At 34.8% G+C, this 16,468-nt stretch overlaps 1 protein-coding gene across 16 annotated transcripts in view; it reads left to right on the top strand.

Moving 5' to 3' along the window:
• The window catches only part of SOX6 (SRY-box transcription factor 6), a 652,457-nt gene that overhangs the window by 289,929 nt on the left and 346,060 nt on the right, over positions 1-16,468 (top strand). For all 16 annotated transcript variants that reach the window (XM_027580197.2, XM_027580203.2, XM_027580196.2 and 13 more), the window contains one exon: positions 11,122-11,362. In XM_027580197.2, the coding sequence (XP_027435998.2) occupies positions 11,126-11,362 (237 nt within the window). In that variant the 5' untranslated portion in view covers positions 11,122-11,125. The remainder of the gene's footprint in view (positions 1-11,121; positions 11,363-16,468) is intronic.

Below are 16,468 nucleotides of genomic sequence, written 5' to 3'. Positions count from 1 at the left end.
TCTCACAATTGTCTATGTAAGAATATAGCTAAATGTTGACCATCTAGACTAACCAGTGCTAGGGAATGCATGGATAGTTAACAACAAACAAATATATGTTAGAAAATTTACCATATAAAAACTAGAGTGAACCTCTCAGCTTTGTGTGCCCATACCTTTAACTATTTCCATAAATAATTTTGTTGTCAAGCTGTTTAGAATGAGAGTCAAATGGATTGGTTAGAGGGTTGGCAGCTCTCCTTTTTTCTCTCTCTCTTTCTGTTTTTTTTTTTAAATAGTTGTTAACCAATAATTAAACACCTTCACCCGTAGAAGGAAAGAAAAAAATAACAAATCCTTTGACTAAGCTTAGATTAAATGAGAATCCAGAATATCTAACTGTAATATTAAAAATAGGAAGTATATTCTTTAGTAAAGAAAAATTCAGATGATAATTGAAAATAGTTAATAATTTATTTAATTTAGAATTACTCTTAGTTACCTTTAATTCTAATAGCATCAGCCCTGGAATTAGACCACTTAAGTTCAAATTTTGCTTTTTGTTTTTACAAGGTGTGACTTTAGGCAAGTTTTAATTTAAAAAAAAATAAACGTTTTTGTGCCTTGGTTTCCTTATCATGAAACAAGGACAATGACATTATCTAAATCCTAGAACTGTTCTGAGAACTAAATGAGGTTAATACATGTAGCAGTGCTCAGTGCAGTGACTAGTACTTTCTAAGCAACTAGTAAATACTATTCATGCATCTTTTCAGCCATCTCTCTAACATCCATCCATCCATCCATCCATCCATCCATCCATCTAACTTTCCAGTGTTTTTAACAACATAAATTGATGATTTTTGGAGGGACTTTCTTGCCAATGAATAGGTGGAACTTTTAAGGTATGAGATGAATTTTTACTGGCCAGGGGTTGGGGAAGAAGAGATAGCCCTGGAAACCAAGTTAGGTACAGAAATCGAGGGGCTTTACTTTAAATCCTCTGGTTAAATATGATACTCTAAATTTATTTCTGCCTATTCATTTAATAATATTTAAGTAATTGGGCAAAAAATATTTATTGAGTGTTTTCTTTATGCAAAGTATTGTACTAGGTACTTGTGGGAATACAGAGAGCCAGGATTTTGTTCTTGCCCTTGAAAGTTTTGTACTCTGGTTGGGATTACTTTTAAGAAATACAGTGATATTACACTTTTTAAAAAGATTAAGTAAGATAGTATGCATTAAGTGTGGAATGAGTGACATAAAAACAAATTTTCAGAGCACTTACTAGGAGTGATTAGAAGAGGGGTGGATCATAGTTACTTGGAATTATCTCAGTTGGTTCCTAGTGATAAGAAAGGAGGGTGAGGGAAGTAGGGGGAGGCAGGCAGAGCAAAGGTGGGGTTGGGGGGACAGCAATAAGTGAAGCCTGAGTCTATCAGTCTAGTTAGAATAGAAGGTTAAAGTGTAGAATACTAGAAGATAAATTTAGAAAGATTGGTTGATTCTGAATGGAGGGTCTCGAATGCCAGAGTCAGGAGTTTGAACTTTTTTTTTTGTCATCAGGGGAAAGCCACCAATGTTTCTTGATCAAAAGAATGGTTTGTTGAAGGGAGTAGCAGTAAGATTGATTTGGAGGGGGAGAAAATGAAATTAGGGAAATCAGTTTAGAGTCCGCTGTAAGAGTCTAGGTATGAAGTGTAATAAAGCCCTACTCAGATGATTATGAGCATGGTAAGTAGGTGTGAGCTGAAGAAATTTTCTTAAGGAAGAATTGATGGAACTTAATGACAGTCTGGCAGTGAGGAACAAGAATAAAAGAGGAGACAGATGCAGTGTCATGTTTTGAATTTGGATGATTCCGAGAATGATGCTTTTCTGGGTGTGAATGAATGAGGGAGGGTGTTGAAGAAAATAATGATGAAACTAATTTTAAGTTTGTTGAATATGACATAGCAGAGTACATCTTGGTATAAATGTCTAGCAGTCATTTGAGGACTGTTGTATTTCAGGAAGATGAGAGAGCGCTCAGTGTTGGGTATATAAATATAAAAATTATGATTTAAATATTAAGGAATGAGATGTTTGACAAAAAGAGCATAGAAGAAGGGTAATGTTTAGGTTGGCAGCATTAACATATGGGTGGTATTTTCTGTTATTATGTATTCACCTTAAGTTTGAAAAATAAGCTGTTTGCCCATCTCTCCCTCTCTGATTTTCCCTCTTTCTTTCCAATATTAGACAATATGTAGACAATACTGATTGTGTGCACTGTGCGGGGCCCCGATGATCCAGTAAAGAACAAGACAGACACGATCTCTAATCTCATGGAATATATAGAATAAGCTTTTTTTTAAAGAAAAAAATAAAACAAAACCTTTTAATATTTTCTATTTTTCTTCCACTAGGTATAAGCTTATGATAATATCTTTGCAAGCATTTATCTCCCTAGAAATGGAAGACATTCTATGACAACAGGTTTTTCTTTTTTTTTTCCTCTTGTTGATCCTTTTTTATTATTACTATATTGTATGGAATATTCTGCAGGAGCATAATTTAGGAATGTATTAAGTTACTTATCACTGAAGTTCAAAAAACACTGATTGCATCCCCTGTGCTGGTCCGTTTTTATTTTGTTAAGCTTGTAAGTAGGGTTTCTTGGGCCAGGGTGGTGGGGAGGAAACTTCATTCTATATTTTTAAAGTGGGCAAGGTCAAGAAAAAGATCTTTTCCTAAAACAGTCTTATTTCTCAAATCCAGACTTCTTTTAATGATGTGAAATTTATCTCAAATCGCAATAAAACTTGTAACTAGAGATTGGATTTTTGTTTTCCTCTTTTTCTGTCATCTTCATTCTGCTTCTGATTAAGCCATAGAGTCAATCCAGTGTCTTCATTTCACCCTTTTGTCCACTCTTCCCTTATAAAATGGGGTAATGGTGGAGTACGAGTGAAGAATAAGATTGATTGGCCATTTCAGATTTATAAAGGATGAAGTGTCTAAATTTATATGGTAAAATTCAAGTTCAGGGAATCCTATGTTGTTGATGGTCCCTGATTCATTCCACTTGCACTCTGGTGCAGTGCTTCTTCCTCTTCCTCAACTAACCCGTTTGTTATTTTGTGTGTGTGTGTGTGTGTGTGTGTGTGTCAGAGGATTAAAAAAGATATTGTTTAGAACAGAAGTATCGGGTAAAAATGGAATATCATGCAATAGCTGTAAGTGGTCATATATCTGTTAAAAGGAGGACATTATTGATGAAAGAAGAAAACCCCTATGTGTGGAGTGTTTTCAGAATGGGAAAGATAGTTTTTTTCCATATTGGAAGGAATGATGTAAATCTGAATGTTTTAAATCTTGAGTTAGATATAAAATCACTTTACCAAAAGAGCTTTTAAAAAAGCAAATGTTTGGAGCAACATCTATATTTATATCTTCGGAATCTTCAGGGTATGGGAGAACCATGTCAAATTTTCAGTGCTTTAATACTAACCCGGTTTTGAGTTACTGAAATCACTTTCATAGTGGGCCAATCTGGCCACCAAATTTGGACAAGAATTCCAGATGCTGAGTGTCTCAGTAATAGTTGTAGACATGTACCCTATGCTTGGTTATTTTTCTAAACTTCGATAGAGATATTAAATCAATTTTGTTAGGTGAATTTTCAACCTCAAAAATACAGGCCACTTTAGAAGACAAAAATGAAACACAACTTTTTTTTTAAGGAGAAATTAAGACAAAAGCTTTTGAGGTTGGATCCTACCTGGTTTTTTTTTCAACCTTCAGAAATGTTTCTAGGCTGGAAAGAAATCTCTTAAAGCATGGTTTTTATAATGGACGTGCTGCTGACATACACTTAACATTATTGGCCCAAATGGCAGCGATATAATTTGTAGGCCTTGTACTCTGTCTGGAAAGTTGTAGTGCTGTTACTGGTGTTTGTGTTCACTTTTTATGAATTGGTCTTTCATGTTGTTTTTCATTTTAATTTAACATAAGACTAATAAATCTTATTGTTAAATAACAAAGATTGCATCATAGCCTTCAGTATTAAAATGCACTCCTTTTGGGGGGAAGCCAGATAGATGTGTTTACTCTGTAGAGAGATTTAGATTTGATTTTTTGTTTTCTTCATGGTAATTATGTTTGCACTTTGCTGATCACTAGTTGTGCATTATTACAATGGAAGGTGACAATTTGATTGTCTTCAATTGGAGAAACAAGTAATTTTATATTCACTAAGCTGTCAGGTAACACTAACTCACAGTACTAAGAGCTCCTGGCAATGCAGCTTGGCACCTATATTTAACTGCTTTGATGCTTGTGTAACCTCCGCTGAATCAGAAATACTTTGCCTGCTGGAAATGGTTTTCAGGGTTGTACAATGAGGTTTTCATTAAGTAGACAAACTGAAAATGAACTGCAAAGCCATGGTTGTTTCTCTCCTCCCCTTTCCCCTTCATGCCTCCTTTATCCCCTCCCCTTCCCTTGCCTCACCCTCCTCTTATTTGATAAAGAATGTGAAATTTATACCTTATTTCATTTACGTGGAAGGGAGGAATTGCTGGATTGCTTTATTTAGCCGAAGGAAAACCTCAGAGATTAACTTCTTTATGTAGTTTTGTTCATGGTCATCACACGTGAGCCTTCATTTTTTGAAACAATCTGTCCAACATCAATTCTCATATTTCTCTTTTTTTCTGGCAATACTAAAAAGTGAAAATAGAGGTAAGAATGGAAAAGCATACAGTGACAGCTTCCTGTCCTTTCTCTCTGAGAAGTTATTGTTCTAGTTTATGATTTTTATTAATAAGTGGATAAGATATCTTTAATTGGGCTTCTAGACTAGTGGATAGGTTTCAAGCTGACAAAGACATGTTTGGTTTTCACTTTAAAAATTATGGTTTTCATTTCATGTGAAGAGGAGATTCAAAGTAAGCATATATAAATAAACTCATTCTGCTACTATTGTAGACAGTTTTCATTCAAGCCACATAGAGGTCTTTTGGTTGAGCTATAAAGTCATTGTGCTTGATTAAAATCCTCTAAGTTAGTGTGTATTTATAGTAACCATTGTTTGGTTTTGCTCTTATTGTTAAGTGACTGATTTTATTTATAAATTCTGGGCCTGGCTTTCCAAAGCAAAGATCCCAACAAGTTACTGGTAGAAAAACTGTGAGAAAAATTCAGTATTACTATAAACAGAAGTATAGATAGAGGTTACATGAAGTCAAGTTGTTTTGATCTCCAGAAGAAACTGGATACTCAGAGACACATGTAACAATTACAGGTTTTCCATAGGCAGTCAGTCAGGCAGGCTACTCTTTAGGCTGGTTGCCTGCCTCTTCCAGCAGATACTAACCAATTAGACAGAGGTAGTTACGTGATGTAACATTATCAGGAGAAACAATTCATGAGTCAAAGCATTCCAAGACATATGAGCTCTAGTCCAAAGAACAGTCTTAAGCTATATAAAGTGACAGCAATATTGTCAGCTAAATATAAACTCTAGAAACACAAACTTTGATGACTTGAGAAGAATCTGTTCCAGGTAGTCCCTGTTTTTGTAAGAACCTCAGAGGCCTTTGTAGACAATTTTGGTGCTTTGGTGTGAAAAATTAGAAACCTTAGATAAGTCAGAATCTATTGATTTAAGCCCCTTCTTAGACATACTTCAAGGGCCTCAAGCATATTTCATTTGCCTCATCTCTCTTGATCTAACAGATAAATCAGTGAATTTTTTTCTAACAGATATTGTCTGTATATGTTACCATGTATGTTCTGAAAGAGCCACTACAAACTTTAAAAGATAGGTTTATAACTCTCCAAGGTAGCTCTGAAAGCAGTTACCTTCTTTTTCTCTGAATTTTCTGTTACTTATTAAACAGATGAAAGAGAGAGGAAAAACCTGGCAGAATCTGAGGGAAGTTTGGGGGTGGAGTTGGGGAGAGGAGGTAGTGCTGGATAAAATACAAAGAATCAACAACCACTCTCAGGCTTTACCCTAATAAAGCAGGAAAAGTTTTGAGAGGGATGTCTTCATTTTAATGTCTGGAATCAGGATCCTTCCCCATCCCTCAATCCTTAAACATGGGAATTAGAGGTGCAGGAAAAATCATTCTTTGCCCTAGGCTGGGTGGACTGGCATCCTTTGTAGGGGTTCCTAAGTATTGTGCATTTTGGCAGCTGAACATATCTGTTACTCATGCTCAAAATGAGAGGCACTGTGTTATATTTTTGGAAAATTAGTTGTTTATTTCTTAGTATCAGATCAATTGCAGCATTAAATTAACAGTGAATCATCTGACAGAAGTAAGTCTACCTTGGTAGCCTGGGGCTGAGTTGCAAAAACACATATGAATATTGGCCTGAATGTTTAATTTTTTCTTTAAGTAAACCAACTATTAAAATGTTGCCTTATGTTAAAAACTGAGCTTCTTTGAATAAATGTAGTACACCTAACAAGTGAATGCCATTTGATAATTATCTTAGAAGTAAGGAAAACATTTTTAAAAATTAGGTTAAAAATATTGTTCCAATAAATTCAATGGTTCTTTTTGATACCTATGTAAAATCATTTTGAAATGTATTCTTCCCAGACAATAGTTTAAAAAAAGTAATTTCAAGTGGTGAAGCCCTAGGAGAAAGTTGTTTTAAAATAATCCTAACCTTTAAACTTTTATAAATAACTGTTTCTTAAAAATAACAACAGCAGATTGGGCTGGTTTAAAATTCTAGAGAATTTGATTTTCTGAGATAGAGGTCTTAATGTATAGATATCCATATCCTTACCATTTTATAAAGTCTTGGACCAGCTTATCTTAATTTCTTGTTAAAGAACATAAAGTAAATTTACTGTCTGAATAAATTTGTGATGGCTTAAACATTCAGATTTTTTACTGGGGTTTTGGATTGAAGTAAAATAATTACCTTTCTAGAAATACTCCTACTGACTTCCTAGAAAACATTATCCATTACTGGAGACTTTATTTCCAACAATCTCATTCCCAAAAGTCCTAAGCCCTGAAGTTCTTCCCAATGGCCTGGCATCCTGGGAATTCACTTGATCTTCTGGGCAGAGACATTTCAAACTCGGGGAACACATGATGGGAATTTAGTTTCATGTGTCCCAAAGATATGTAATTCTCTTTGGAGGTTTTACTTGATAATAGCTATGCCCCAGAAAACCATCTTGTTTAACCAATGTGATAAGTTGACAATGTAGTTTTTCTCTCTGATTATAATGTACTCTGTGTAGTCAATACACTAGTACCATGTGAGTGTAATTTCCTCTTTTATTTTATCTCCAATGCACTGTATTATAAATAAACAGTTAAAAAAAACACCAAACAAATCTGTTGCATCTCCTTTTAAGATTGTACCACTGTAGACACTTGTTCTAGTAAAGTAGAATTGGGCGCATTTGATTGCATTTAAATTTTTCATGCTTCAGCAGTTTGGCTGGGAGCACAGTAAAGAAAAATCCCATGAGCGAGGATAGTTTAGAATAATAGAACTTGATTTTGTGTATTATAGCGGCAACATTTGCGCTGCTTTAGTTAGGGTTGTGTCAGCACTTCCATTATAAACCCCTGTTTTCAGGGGGTATAACTAGGGAGATTTTTTTTTTTAATACAAATTAAAAAAAACAATTCATTTGAATGATTTTTAAGTTATAATAGTGCAAAAATAAAACAAAGTAAAGTCACATAGAAATTGACCATTTTCACAAGGATTTTGATTCTTTTGCTTACTAGTTTTATATGACAGCTTAGCTAAAGTAAGATACAGTTCTAATACACGGGGGGTGAAAATTTTTGTAATGAAAAATTACTAAATGATCATTAAAAATAAAACTGAGCATCCCAGGTGACATTTTAAAACATTAACACCAAGTACATATTTGATTTATGAATTTCTAAAGGAGAGTAGTCATGGTGCAGTGGTTATAGTGAAGGCATTACCAAAAGTCAAGTATCTTTGCAGCTTCCAGGATAGTTTAGTTGGTCTAGTAAAATGTTTTAAAAAGGGAAAGCTAAAGTAAAGAAATGAATGAGGATGTAATCAGTAAGTTGAAGGATTCTTTAATAAAGTAATTGTGTAAAAAGTAATCAGTAAATTGAATCTAATAATCAGGAAATTTAAGACTTACTTAATAAACTTTGCTTTAAAAAGTATGTGTACACATTTTCCTTTTAAAAATACAACAAAACTACCAAACTACAACAATTAAAAACCAACCTGAAAGAAGCCAACAATTTTATCAAAAGGAAATGCCTTCAGGGGAACAATACCTCAAAATCACCTTTTTCTCTGCTAGCAACGTGTTGAGAACTGTGGTAGAGAAAACTCAAGAAATTAAATAAAATATGATACAGTAAAGTATGCTTCTTGGAACAAAAATGTTAGTTCCTTAGGTAAAGGGAAGGATTTTGAAGTTGAGTATGCCTTCCTTGGTTGTTAACCGTTATTGCCCTAACATTCCCCCTCTCCTTGTCCCCAAACGATGGTGTGAACTGAGGATGAACAGTCAAATTTAATATTGCTTTTTTTTGGCAGCCTATCTTTTATTTGCAACCCTGATAGACATTTGTATTTGTAGGTGCAAAATAAAAGACAAATTGTGTGATGTTGTAAATAGGTAGCTTTCCTGAATGGTCACTGGAGGAATCACCAGAACACTGTTGATGAAGTAGAGGTGAAGCCTTTCCTCACTAATTGTATTCAGCGTGTAATTTCTAAACTTCCCTCTGAATTTTGATTTTCAATTAACACTCCCCATTTGAAGATAATTTTCTATTTAATGTAATTGCAGGAAATAATTTATTGGCTGATTAAGACTGAGGGCCCAGCCTTTCTTAAGAAAACATTCTAACAAACCAGCCTTTAAACTCAACCCAGCTTTGGACAGATTTAGTCTATTTTTACAGCTGCATGGTTGTGTTTAATTAGGATTGTGCACTATTGTTCATTGGTGCAGTTTATACTTGAAATTATTCTTAAGAGACTTTTCATTTTGGGTTTTGTGTCATGATTAATTTATACTAAAGCAACAATCACAGATATTGCTATTGGAAGGAGCCAAGTCACTTTATAATAGAGGATGTTTGTTGGGGAGCTAAAGTCACTCTGAGTTTTGGCTTATGACTTTCAATTGTATTTAACTGTTTTAAAAGGCAGCAGTAAATTCACTCTTTTGTTTTTAATGTGAATGATTACATTATTGGTACTGTCATTATCTGAACTATGAAAACACTCTTGTTGTTTATGGTAAACTCTGGATAAATTTGCAGACCAGTTATAATTTGTCTGGCTTTACTGTAGTATTTGCAGTGATCCCTGTACAATGATAAACATCCTTTGGTATCACTTTCCATATGTGTATATGCATTTTTCCACGTGCTAGTTTTGATAGAAATTAGACAGGAATATACTTATCTGATTCTTTGATATAGTACTCTTTAGAACATTTATTTCTTTCTTCTCAAAGAAAATATAGACATTCTTCTGTACTTCCTTTCCCCCATTTTATTTTCTAGTATCAAGTCTAACAGATGAAATTTTATTATTTGTAGAATGATTATTATAAGTAGGTATCAGCATTTTAATATGTTTCAAAGCACTTCAAAAGCCTGTAATACTTTTATTTAGAACTGTGCATAATTAGATTAGCTGATCTTATATTAATTTTTTTCACTGTAGGATACTAAATCTGAGCCCCCTCATTAATTGTGAGAAATTTAGCATTAGCTGTTAAATCCTATGTGAAACATGGGCTGCTACATAAAAACTACTGTTTAAATTGGAATTAACTTAATTATTTTTCTTTGCACTTGATATTTCCTTCACTGCAATATTCATGAAAGCATGTGACAGATTTGTAAATTTAACTGTTAATCTCAGATTTCTAGACCCTTTAATCAGTATTTATTTGTCTGTAGAAACAGTACTAGCAAGTTAATGATTTGCTAATTTGAAAAATGCTCATGTGGTTTCCTATGTTAACTGATTTGTGCATTTTTAAAAAAATGGTATGAAATCAATTAATGTTAAAGAGCAATTAAGGTGGAGATTTTATTCCTTCATTACACAGCAATTTTAGAGCTAAAGATGCTATAAACTGAAAACAACAAACTTTTAGAAAAAATACTCAACTGTCTTTTCTTTTAAGTTATAAACTTCTGGTGTTTTTATTTCTAAGCATTTTGTTAAGAAAATCATCTTGACAAAGCACAGAATGGAGACCTTGTGCAAAATGCAGTCGATGTTTACTTGTGGGTACATAGATGAGTGTTTGGTAATTGTTTTTGCAGTTTTAAAAATATGGTGTATAGTAGGCATTTTACTATTTTCACAGTAAATGCTTTGAATTTTGTATGGTACTTTCTAATATAAAATAGAGGCATAGTTATTTCATATATTTAATTCAAATGATACAAAATTGCCCTAAGACTAATCTAACATTTTCAGCCACTTGATCAATATGTCACTTAAAAGTTAAGTTACAGTAGTTGACACATTTTGAAAATCTTTAAAAAAAGATCGGATTGACACTAAACAATGTTAGGCCCTGGCACTCATAATACAAGGTATAAACTAAGAAGTCAAGACCAAATTTGGTTAGGACTTTCAACATGTATTGTGTACTCTCCTGATTGTATTTTCTCACATAGACTTCTTTTGTTCCCACATAAAGCATAAGAGAAATTTGGATATTTCTACTTTAAAATCATCCTCCAAACTGGCTTATTTGTCAGTTCATTCACTTATTTATTTAGTTTTTTCCCCATTGTTAGCCATCAACCTAATTTGATAATCTAGTTGGAAGAACTGGGAGGAAAAATACACACATACGTATACTATATGTTATGAAAACTTATTCCTCGAAAATGTCATTTGTGGATTGTTAAGGAGGAAGATGTGTAGCAATTACTAGGAAGAGGTTTGCTGAGTTGAAAACAGAGAGGGGGAGTAGAACAGATAAGCTAAGTTCTTTTTCAAAGTGGTTTAGAGCAGCTCATAAACAACCTGAAGTTAGAGAACCTATTTTTTTTTTCTGAATTAGTCAAATGTAAGGGATTGTTTCTTCTTCTGTCATTGACAGCCTTTTTGAATCCATGTTCTTTCCTTCTTCTGCAGAAGAATGTCTTCCAAGCAAGCCACCTCTCCATTTGCCTGTGCAGCTGATGGAGAGGAAGCAATGACCCAAGATTTGATCTCAAGGGAAAAGGAAGAGGGCGGTGATCAACATGTGGCCTCCCATCTGCCTCTGCACCCCATAATGCACAACAAACCTCACTCTGAGGAGCTACCAACACTTGTCAATACCATTCAACAAGATGCTGACTGGGACAGCGTTCTGTCGTCTCAGCAAAGAATGGTGAGCTTTTAAAATCTGGCCGCTGTTGCTAAGTGTGCTGTTAGTGTGGCCTCATCACAAATAGGTGTTTTAGAAAAAGCTCAAAATACATATCTTAAAGTTATTTGTGTTTAGGTCGTGAAACAAGCACCATGTATATATTATTAATATTATTAATACACTAGTACCTGGGAAAAATTGGAAAACGGTTTGTGATTTAATTTTTGTCCATTTGTCCATTAGAATGTTGCAGATAGATATTTAATTTAACTCGGGGAGAGGTTTGGTTATCTTATTCTCTGAATCTCTTAATAAGGTGGTGAACTTGATAATGACACAAAATAAGTATGATCAAATAAAGTGTGGCTGTGTATTAACATTGAAATATATATTAAGCAAACCTGTCTATGTGAATGAGGTCATATGGTGAATACATCTTCAGTGGGGAAATGCAGGTGTTTATCATTTTTAATGGTCATTTTTGATTTATAATAAAGCTTTTCTCACTTATGTGCCTATATATTAATTTTAAAAGGACGTGCAAAGCTCCGGAGTATCATTCAATCAGACTGTAGGAGTTTTCCCTGAAGGTAGAGACATCAGATACATGCAGTATCTTAGGCAGCTTTCCCGTGCAAAATTCTGTCTCTAACCATCAAAACAGAAGCCACAGTAAGTGGCATTGTCAATTTAAAGCAAAAATATCCAATTGTTTCACATCTAGAACTGACCTTAACGTATTTTATTAGATTAGGAATTGACAACCTGTTATACGTTTCTTAACTTTTGGTTATGTTAATGAAAGACATTTTAAGTGGGCTGTGAGGAAAAGTTTTATTCTTTAATAAAAATAAGGTCATATTTAAAAACGCCTTTACTACTGATAGCAGGTATTTAAATTCTTGCTCTGTGCTAAATGTTTAATGTCAAAGACTTGATTCTATAAATTATGGAAGCAGACATTTTTCTTTTTCAGCTGATTTTGCAGACACAACTAGCACTCTGCAGCAGTAGGTGACAAGTAGGGGAAAGGAAGAAAAATAAGACTTTTCTAGACTAACTTTAGGTTCATGGGGTGTTGTCATTATACAGTTAGATCCATTGGAAGATTTATTTTCCTTGCATGGAGGGGAGAGGAAAGTATAAAAAGGCAAGACTAAAAGTCTGTTTTTCTGATTGAACTGAATCATTTTTGGACCTCCAAGGTAGCAAGGTTGAAATAGACACCCGGTCATTGCCACTCGCTTTTTGAGAAGATAGTAGGCCCATGTTTTATTTTTATCTCATCAAATGTTTATAGAGCACCTTCTCTGGGGTCAGTATGCTGCTAGGTGCTGGCTGTATTGTGGTGAAAAAACATGAAAGATTACATTTTCCTGGAACTTATATCTAGGAGGGGAGACAGAAATTAAATAAATACACATACATAAATATATAATTAAAATTGTGATATGTGTTAGGAAGAAAAAGAACAGAATGCTATGTGAGAAATAATGGGATAAACCTAATTTAGAATGGATAGGAATGCCTTCTCTGACCTCAGGATGATAGGAACAAGCCAGGCAAAGAATAGAAGGAAGAGTAAAAGTAGCAGAGGGAACGGCATGTATGAAATATTTGAGGTGAGAAAAATATAGCCGAGTATCAGGAAATGAAAGATAGTCTTTGGGGTGCCAGTTCATTAAGCGTCTGACTCTTGGTTTCAGCTCAGGTCATGATCTCGGGGCCCTGAGATGGAGACCGCATCAGGTTTCAGGCTCAGTGGGGAGCCTGCTGGGGATTCTCTCTCTTCCTCTCCCTCTGCCCCTCCCCTTGCTCTCTCTGAAATAAATAAATGTTAAAAATAAAAATAGTTTTTGTGGCTGGAGTGTAATGAGTGAGACTGCAGTGTAGCATCAGATCTGGTTGGAGAGACAGGTAGGGACTGTATCCAACAAGACCATATAGATAACGCTATGGAAATGAGGTTTGATTCTAAGTGTAATGAAAAACCATTGAAGGGTTTTAGAATGTTGCAGATAGATCACTCTGGCTATAGTATGAATAGATGGGAGGGAGACAAGAGTGAAAGGAGCAAGACCTGTTGGGAGCCTACTTCAGAAATCCAGGTAAGGGGCACCTGTTGGCTTAGTCAGTTGGGTATCCAACTCTTGGTTTTGGCTCAGGTCAGGATCTCATGGGTTGTGGGATTGATTTCCTTGGCAGGCTTCGTGCTCAGCAGAGGGTCTGCTTGAGATTCTCCCTCTCCCTCTGCCCCTCCCCCCCCGCTCATACATGCTCTCTCTCTCTTTCTCACACACTCTCTCAAATAAATAAATAAATCTTTAAAAAAATAAAAAAGAAGTCTGAGTAAGAGATGGTTGTGGTTTGGGTTAATGTAGAGGTAGATGGGATAGAGAGAAGGGATGGGTTCAAGATCTGTTTTGCCACTTATGGCAAATATAGTCATGGACAAATAAAAATAATGAAGCTGAAAATATAGGTTGAGGCATAAATAATACCCTTCAAATTTTACTTCTTTAGAGAACATGTTACTTATTTTCCTTAGTAAAATTTGTTTGTATTTTGGCAAGTGCCAATTTGCTTCAGTGAGTCATTCTCAAAGGTTTATGTTCTAAAATTTTGTCAGAAAATAGATATTAATAATTTGCTTACCAAACTTATATTAAGAGGGATTTATGGAAGTATAAAATAGTTTAAATTTACAAATATGTTATATATTAGTATAAAAGAAATCATATTTGCTAGAAATGTTTTCAAACTTTCACTCTCTTTTGATATCAAGCACTGCTTTCCACTGGAGCCTTTGTATATTTTGAATGTCTGGAAGCCAAAATATTTTGTTTTAACTCCCACTCTATAGTATTTCCCAGCTGTGTACTTATATGGTATAATAAAAGGATTTAACAAATGGGAAATAGCAGCTGCATTTGGAAATTCCCTTTGTGCTCCCTTTTCATTCGATAGATTCAATAATGTGTAACAACTGTAGCATCAGACCTGTAATGACTTACACTGCAAGTATCATATCACCAGCCAATTTTTCTTTACAGGGAAGAAAAACAATAGAAGGATTTTAGGTTTCTGGGCAGTCCTGCAAACCTACATATAGAGTGTATATGTGTGTGTGTGCATACGTGTGTGTGTATGTGTGTGTCTGTTGAGGGGAGACTTTGACTAAAGTAAAATTTAATAAACATCTTACCTCATTCTACTTTCAAATAAATGACATCCAAAAGTATTGTTATGAAGTTAAGTGAAACTTGGTAGTTCTCTTCAATGGATCATACTCATTACCCATTGTAATTGAACCCCATAAAATAGCTGTGGAGAAATAAAATGTAAAAGTAAAAAACAAGAACAAAAATTCTACCAGCAACTGTTCAGTTTCCACTGTTATTTACTTTTTGTAATGGCCTTCACTCATGGACAGTTAGAAACAGGCACCAAAAGTTTCTTATCTACTGGGTTCAGGAAGGTTTTACTTTGAAATATCAAGACCACAGAAGAGCTTTACTGTAAGAGACGGTAAAGACAAAGCAGAGAAGTTCTGCTAATTCGCACTTCCTGATTAGAAAAAAAATCTTGAAATGTTGAAATTCTGATTATTTTGATGTGGTGTTCCAACAAAATATGAGACCACGCAGTTTCGAACAAAGAAAATAATTCATTATGGGATAAAGCAAAGGAGAACAGAAATTTTAGAGATTGGCATTCAAAGACCAATTTGAGATTAAGAAGTTTAGATTCTGATTTTAATTATAATTTCTTATGTTATAGATGCCAAAATGTTTGATTTCAAGTTTAGTGTGTGGTATTAATTGACAAATTCCATTTGAAGGCTCAAAAGTTGGTGTAAATAAAAATTCACCATCCTTGTTCATTACATACAACCGCTACTATTTTCATTATGGTATGAGTGTACCAGTGTACTAGTGTACCAGTCCTTTTTTTTTTTTCCCAGAGGAATATTGACACTGTCTCCTGAAATGTGTTTTTGTTCTCATTAGGACTGATTCATTAGATAGGAATAAATTCACATATTTTTTTCACGGAAAAAATGTGTAGTGTATCATTCTTTTCAATGTTAACAAGGATGAAGGAACATTTTGTGGTTATATTTAGTGACTGGCAGTATGACACTGTGTGTAATGATTATCTGCTGAAGATTACTTGAGTCTATAGTGCCTACGAAGTTCTAGATACAGGAACTTTCTTATGCATAAGACAGTAAGGGAGCCCTGCTATCATAGCACTTAGATTCTAGTAGTATGACAGACAGTAAAGAAGTTTCACAGAATGAGCCAGTTTCAGACAATGATAAGTGGAATAAAGAAAATTAAATAAAATGTGATAAAGAACGACTAAACAGTCTGGAAGTCCTCTTTGAAGGGGTGACTTTTGAGTTGAGGTTTGAATGAGAAGGAACCAACTATGTGAAAACTGGAGGGAAGACACCCAGCTAGAGTTTATAGTAAGGGCAACAGCCTTTTTGGTAGGTGTATTTGAATAACAGAAAACAACAGAGTGGCTAGAATGGAGTGGGTGAGGGAGAGAATGGTATGAGATGAAATCAAGGAGGCAGGCAGGTGACAGAGGCTTTGGGGTATCGTGGGCTACAGTGAGATGTTTGGACTTGACTTCGAGTGCAAGGGGAAGCCATTGGACGATTTTAAACAAGGGACTAACATGATTTGATTATGTTTTTTGGCTGCTGTGCAGCAAAGGGGTTGTGGGAGATAACAGGAGAAACAAGGACACCTAGTAGGAAAACTATGGTAGTAGTACCGGTGAGAGTTTGATGCTATGGAGGGAAGAGTGAACAGTTAGTGAGGTTATTCTCTGAGTTCCTATAGAGTCTGAAGAAGGCAAGATTCACACAGAAGGTGAGGAGAATATTTTAAGCCATGTGGGCATGAATTTCGTCGTGTGGGCAGAAATTTAGTCAAGAATGAACAGGAAATGAAATTGCTAAGACCAAGGGAGGGGTGGAGGGAGTAGATTTGCTCCTGGACAGAGAATTGTCCCATGTGAGGACAGAAGCTTTTTCCTTAAGACGGAATTGTTTGGAGCTTCCCGGCACTGCCTACCATGTGAGGACACAATGAGAGGGTATGAGCCAGGAAG

Source organism: Zalophus californianus, chromosome 11 (genome assembly GCF_009762305.2).
Source record: "Zalophus californianus isolate mZalCal1 chromosome 11, mZalCal1.pri.v2, whole genome shotgun sequence".
NCBI classification, from domain to species: Eukaryota; Metazoa; Chordata; class Mammalia; order Carnivora; family Otariidae; genus Zalophus; species Zalophus californianus.
The sequence above is the reverse complement of the archived record's forward strand: the minus strand, read 5'-3'. Positions and strand labels throughout refer to the sequence as shown.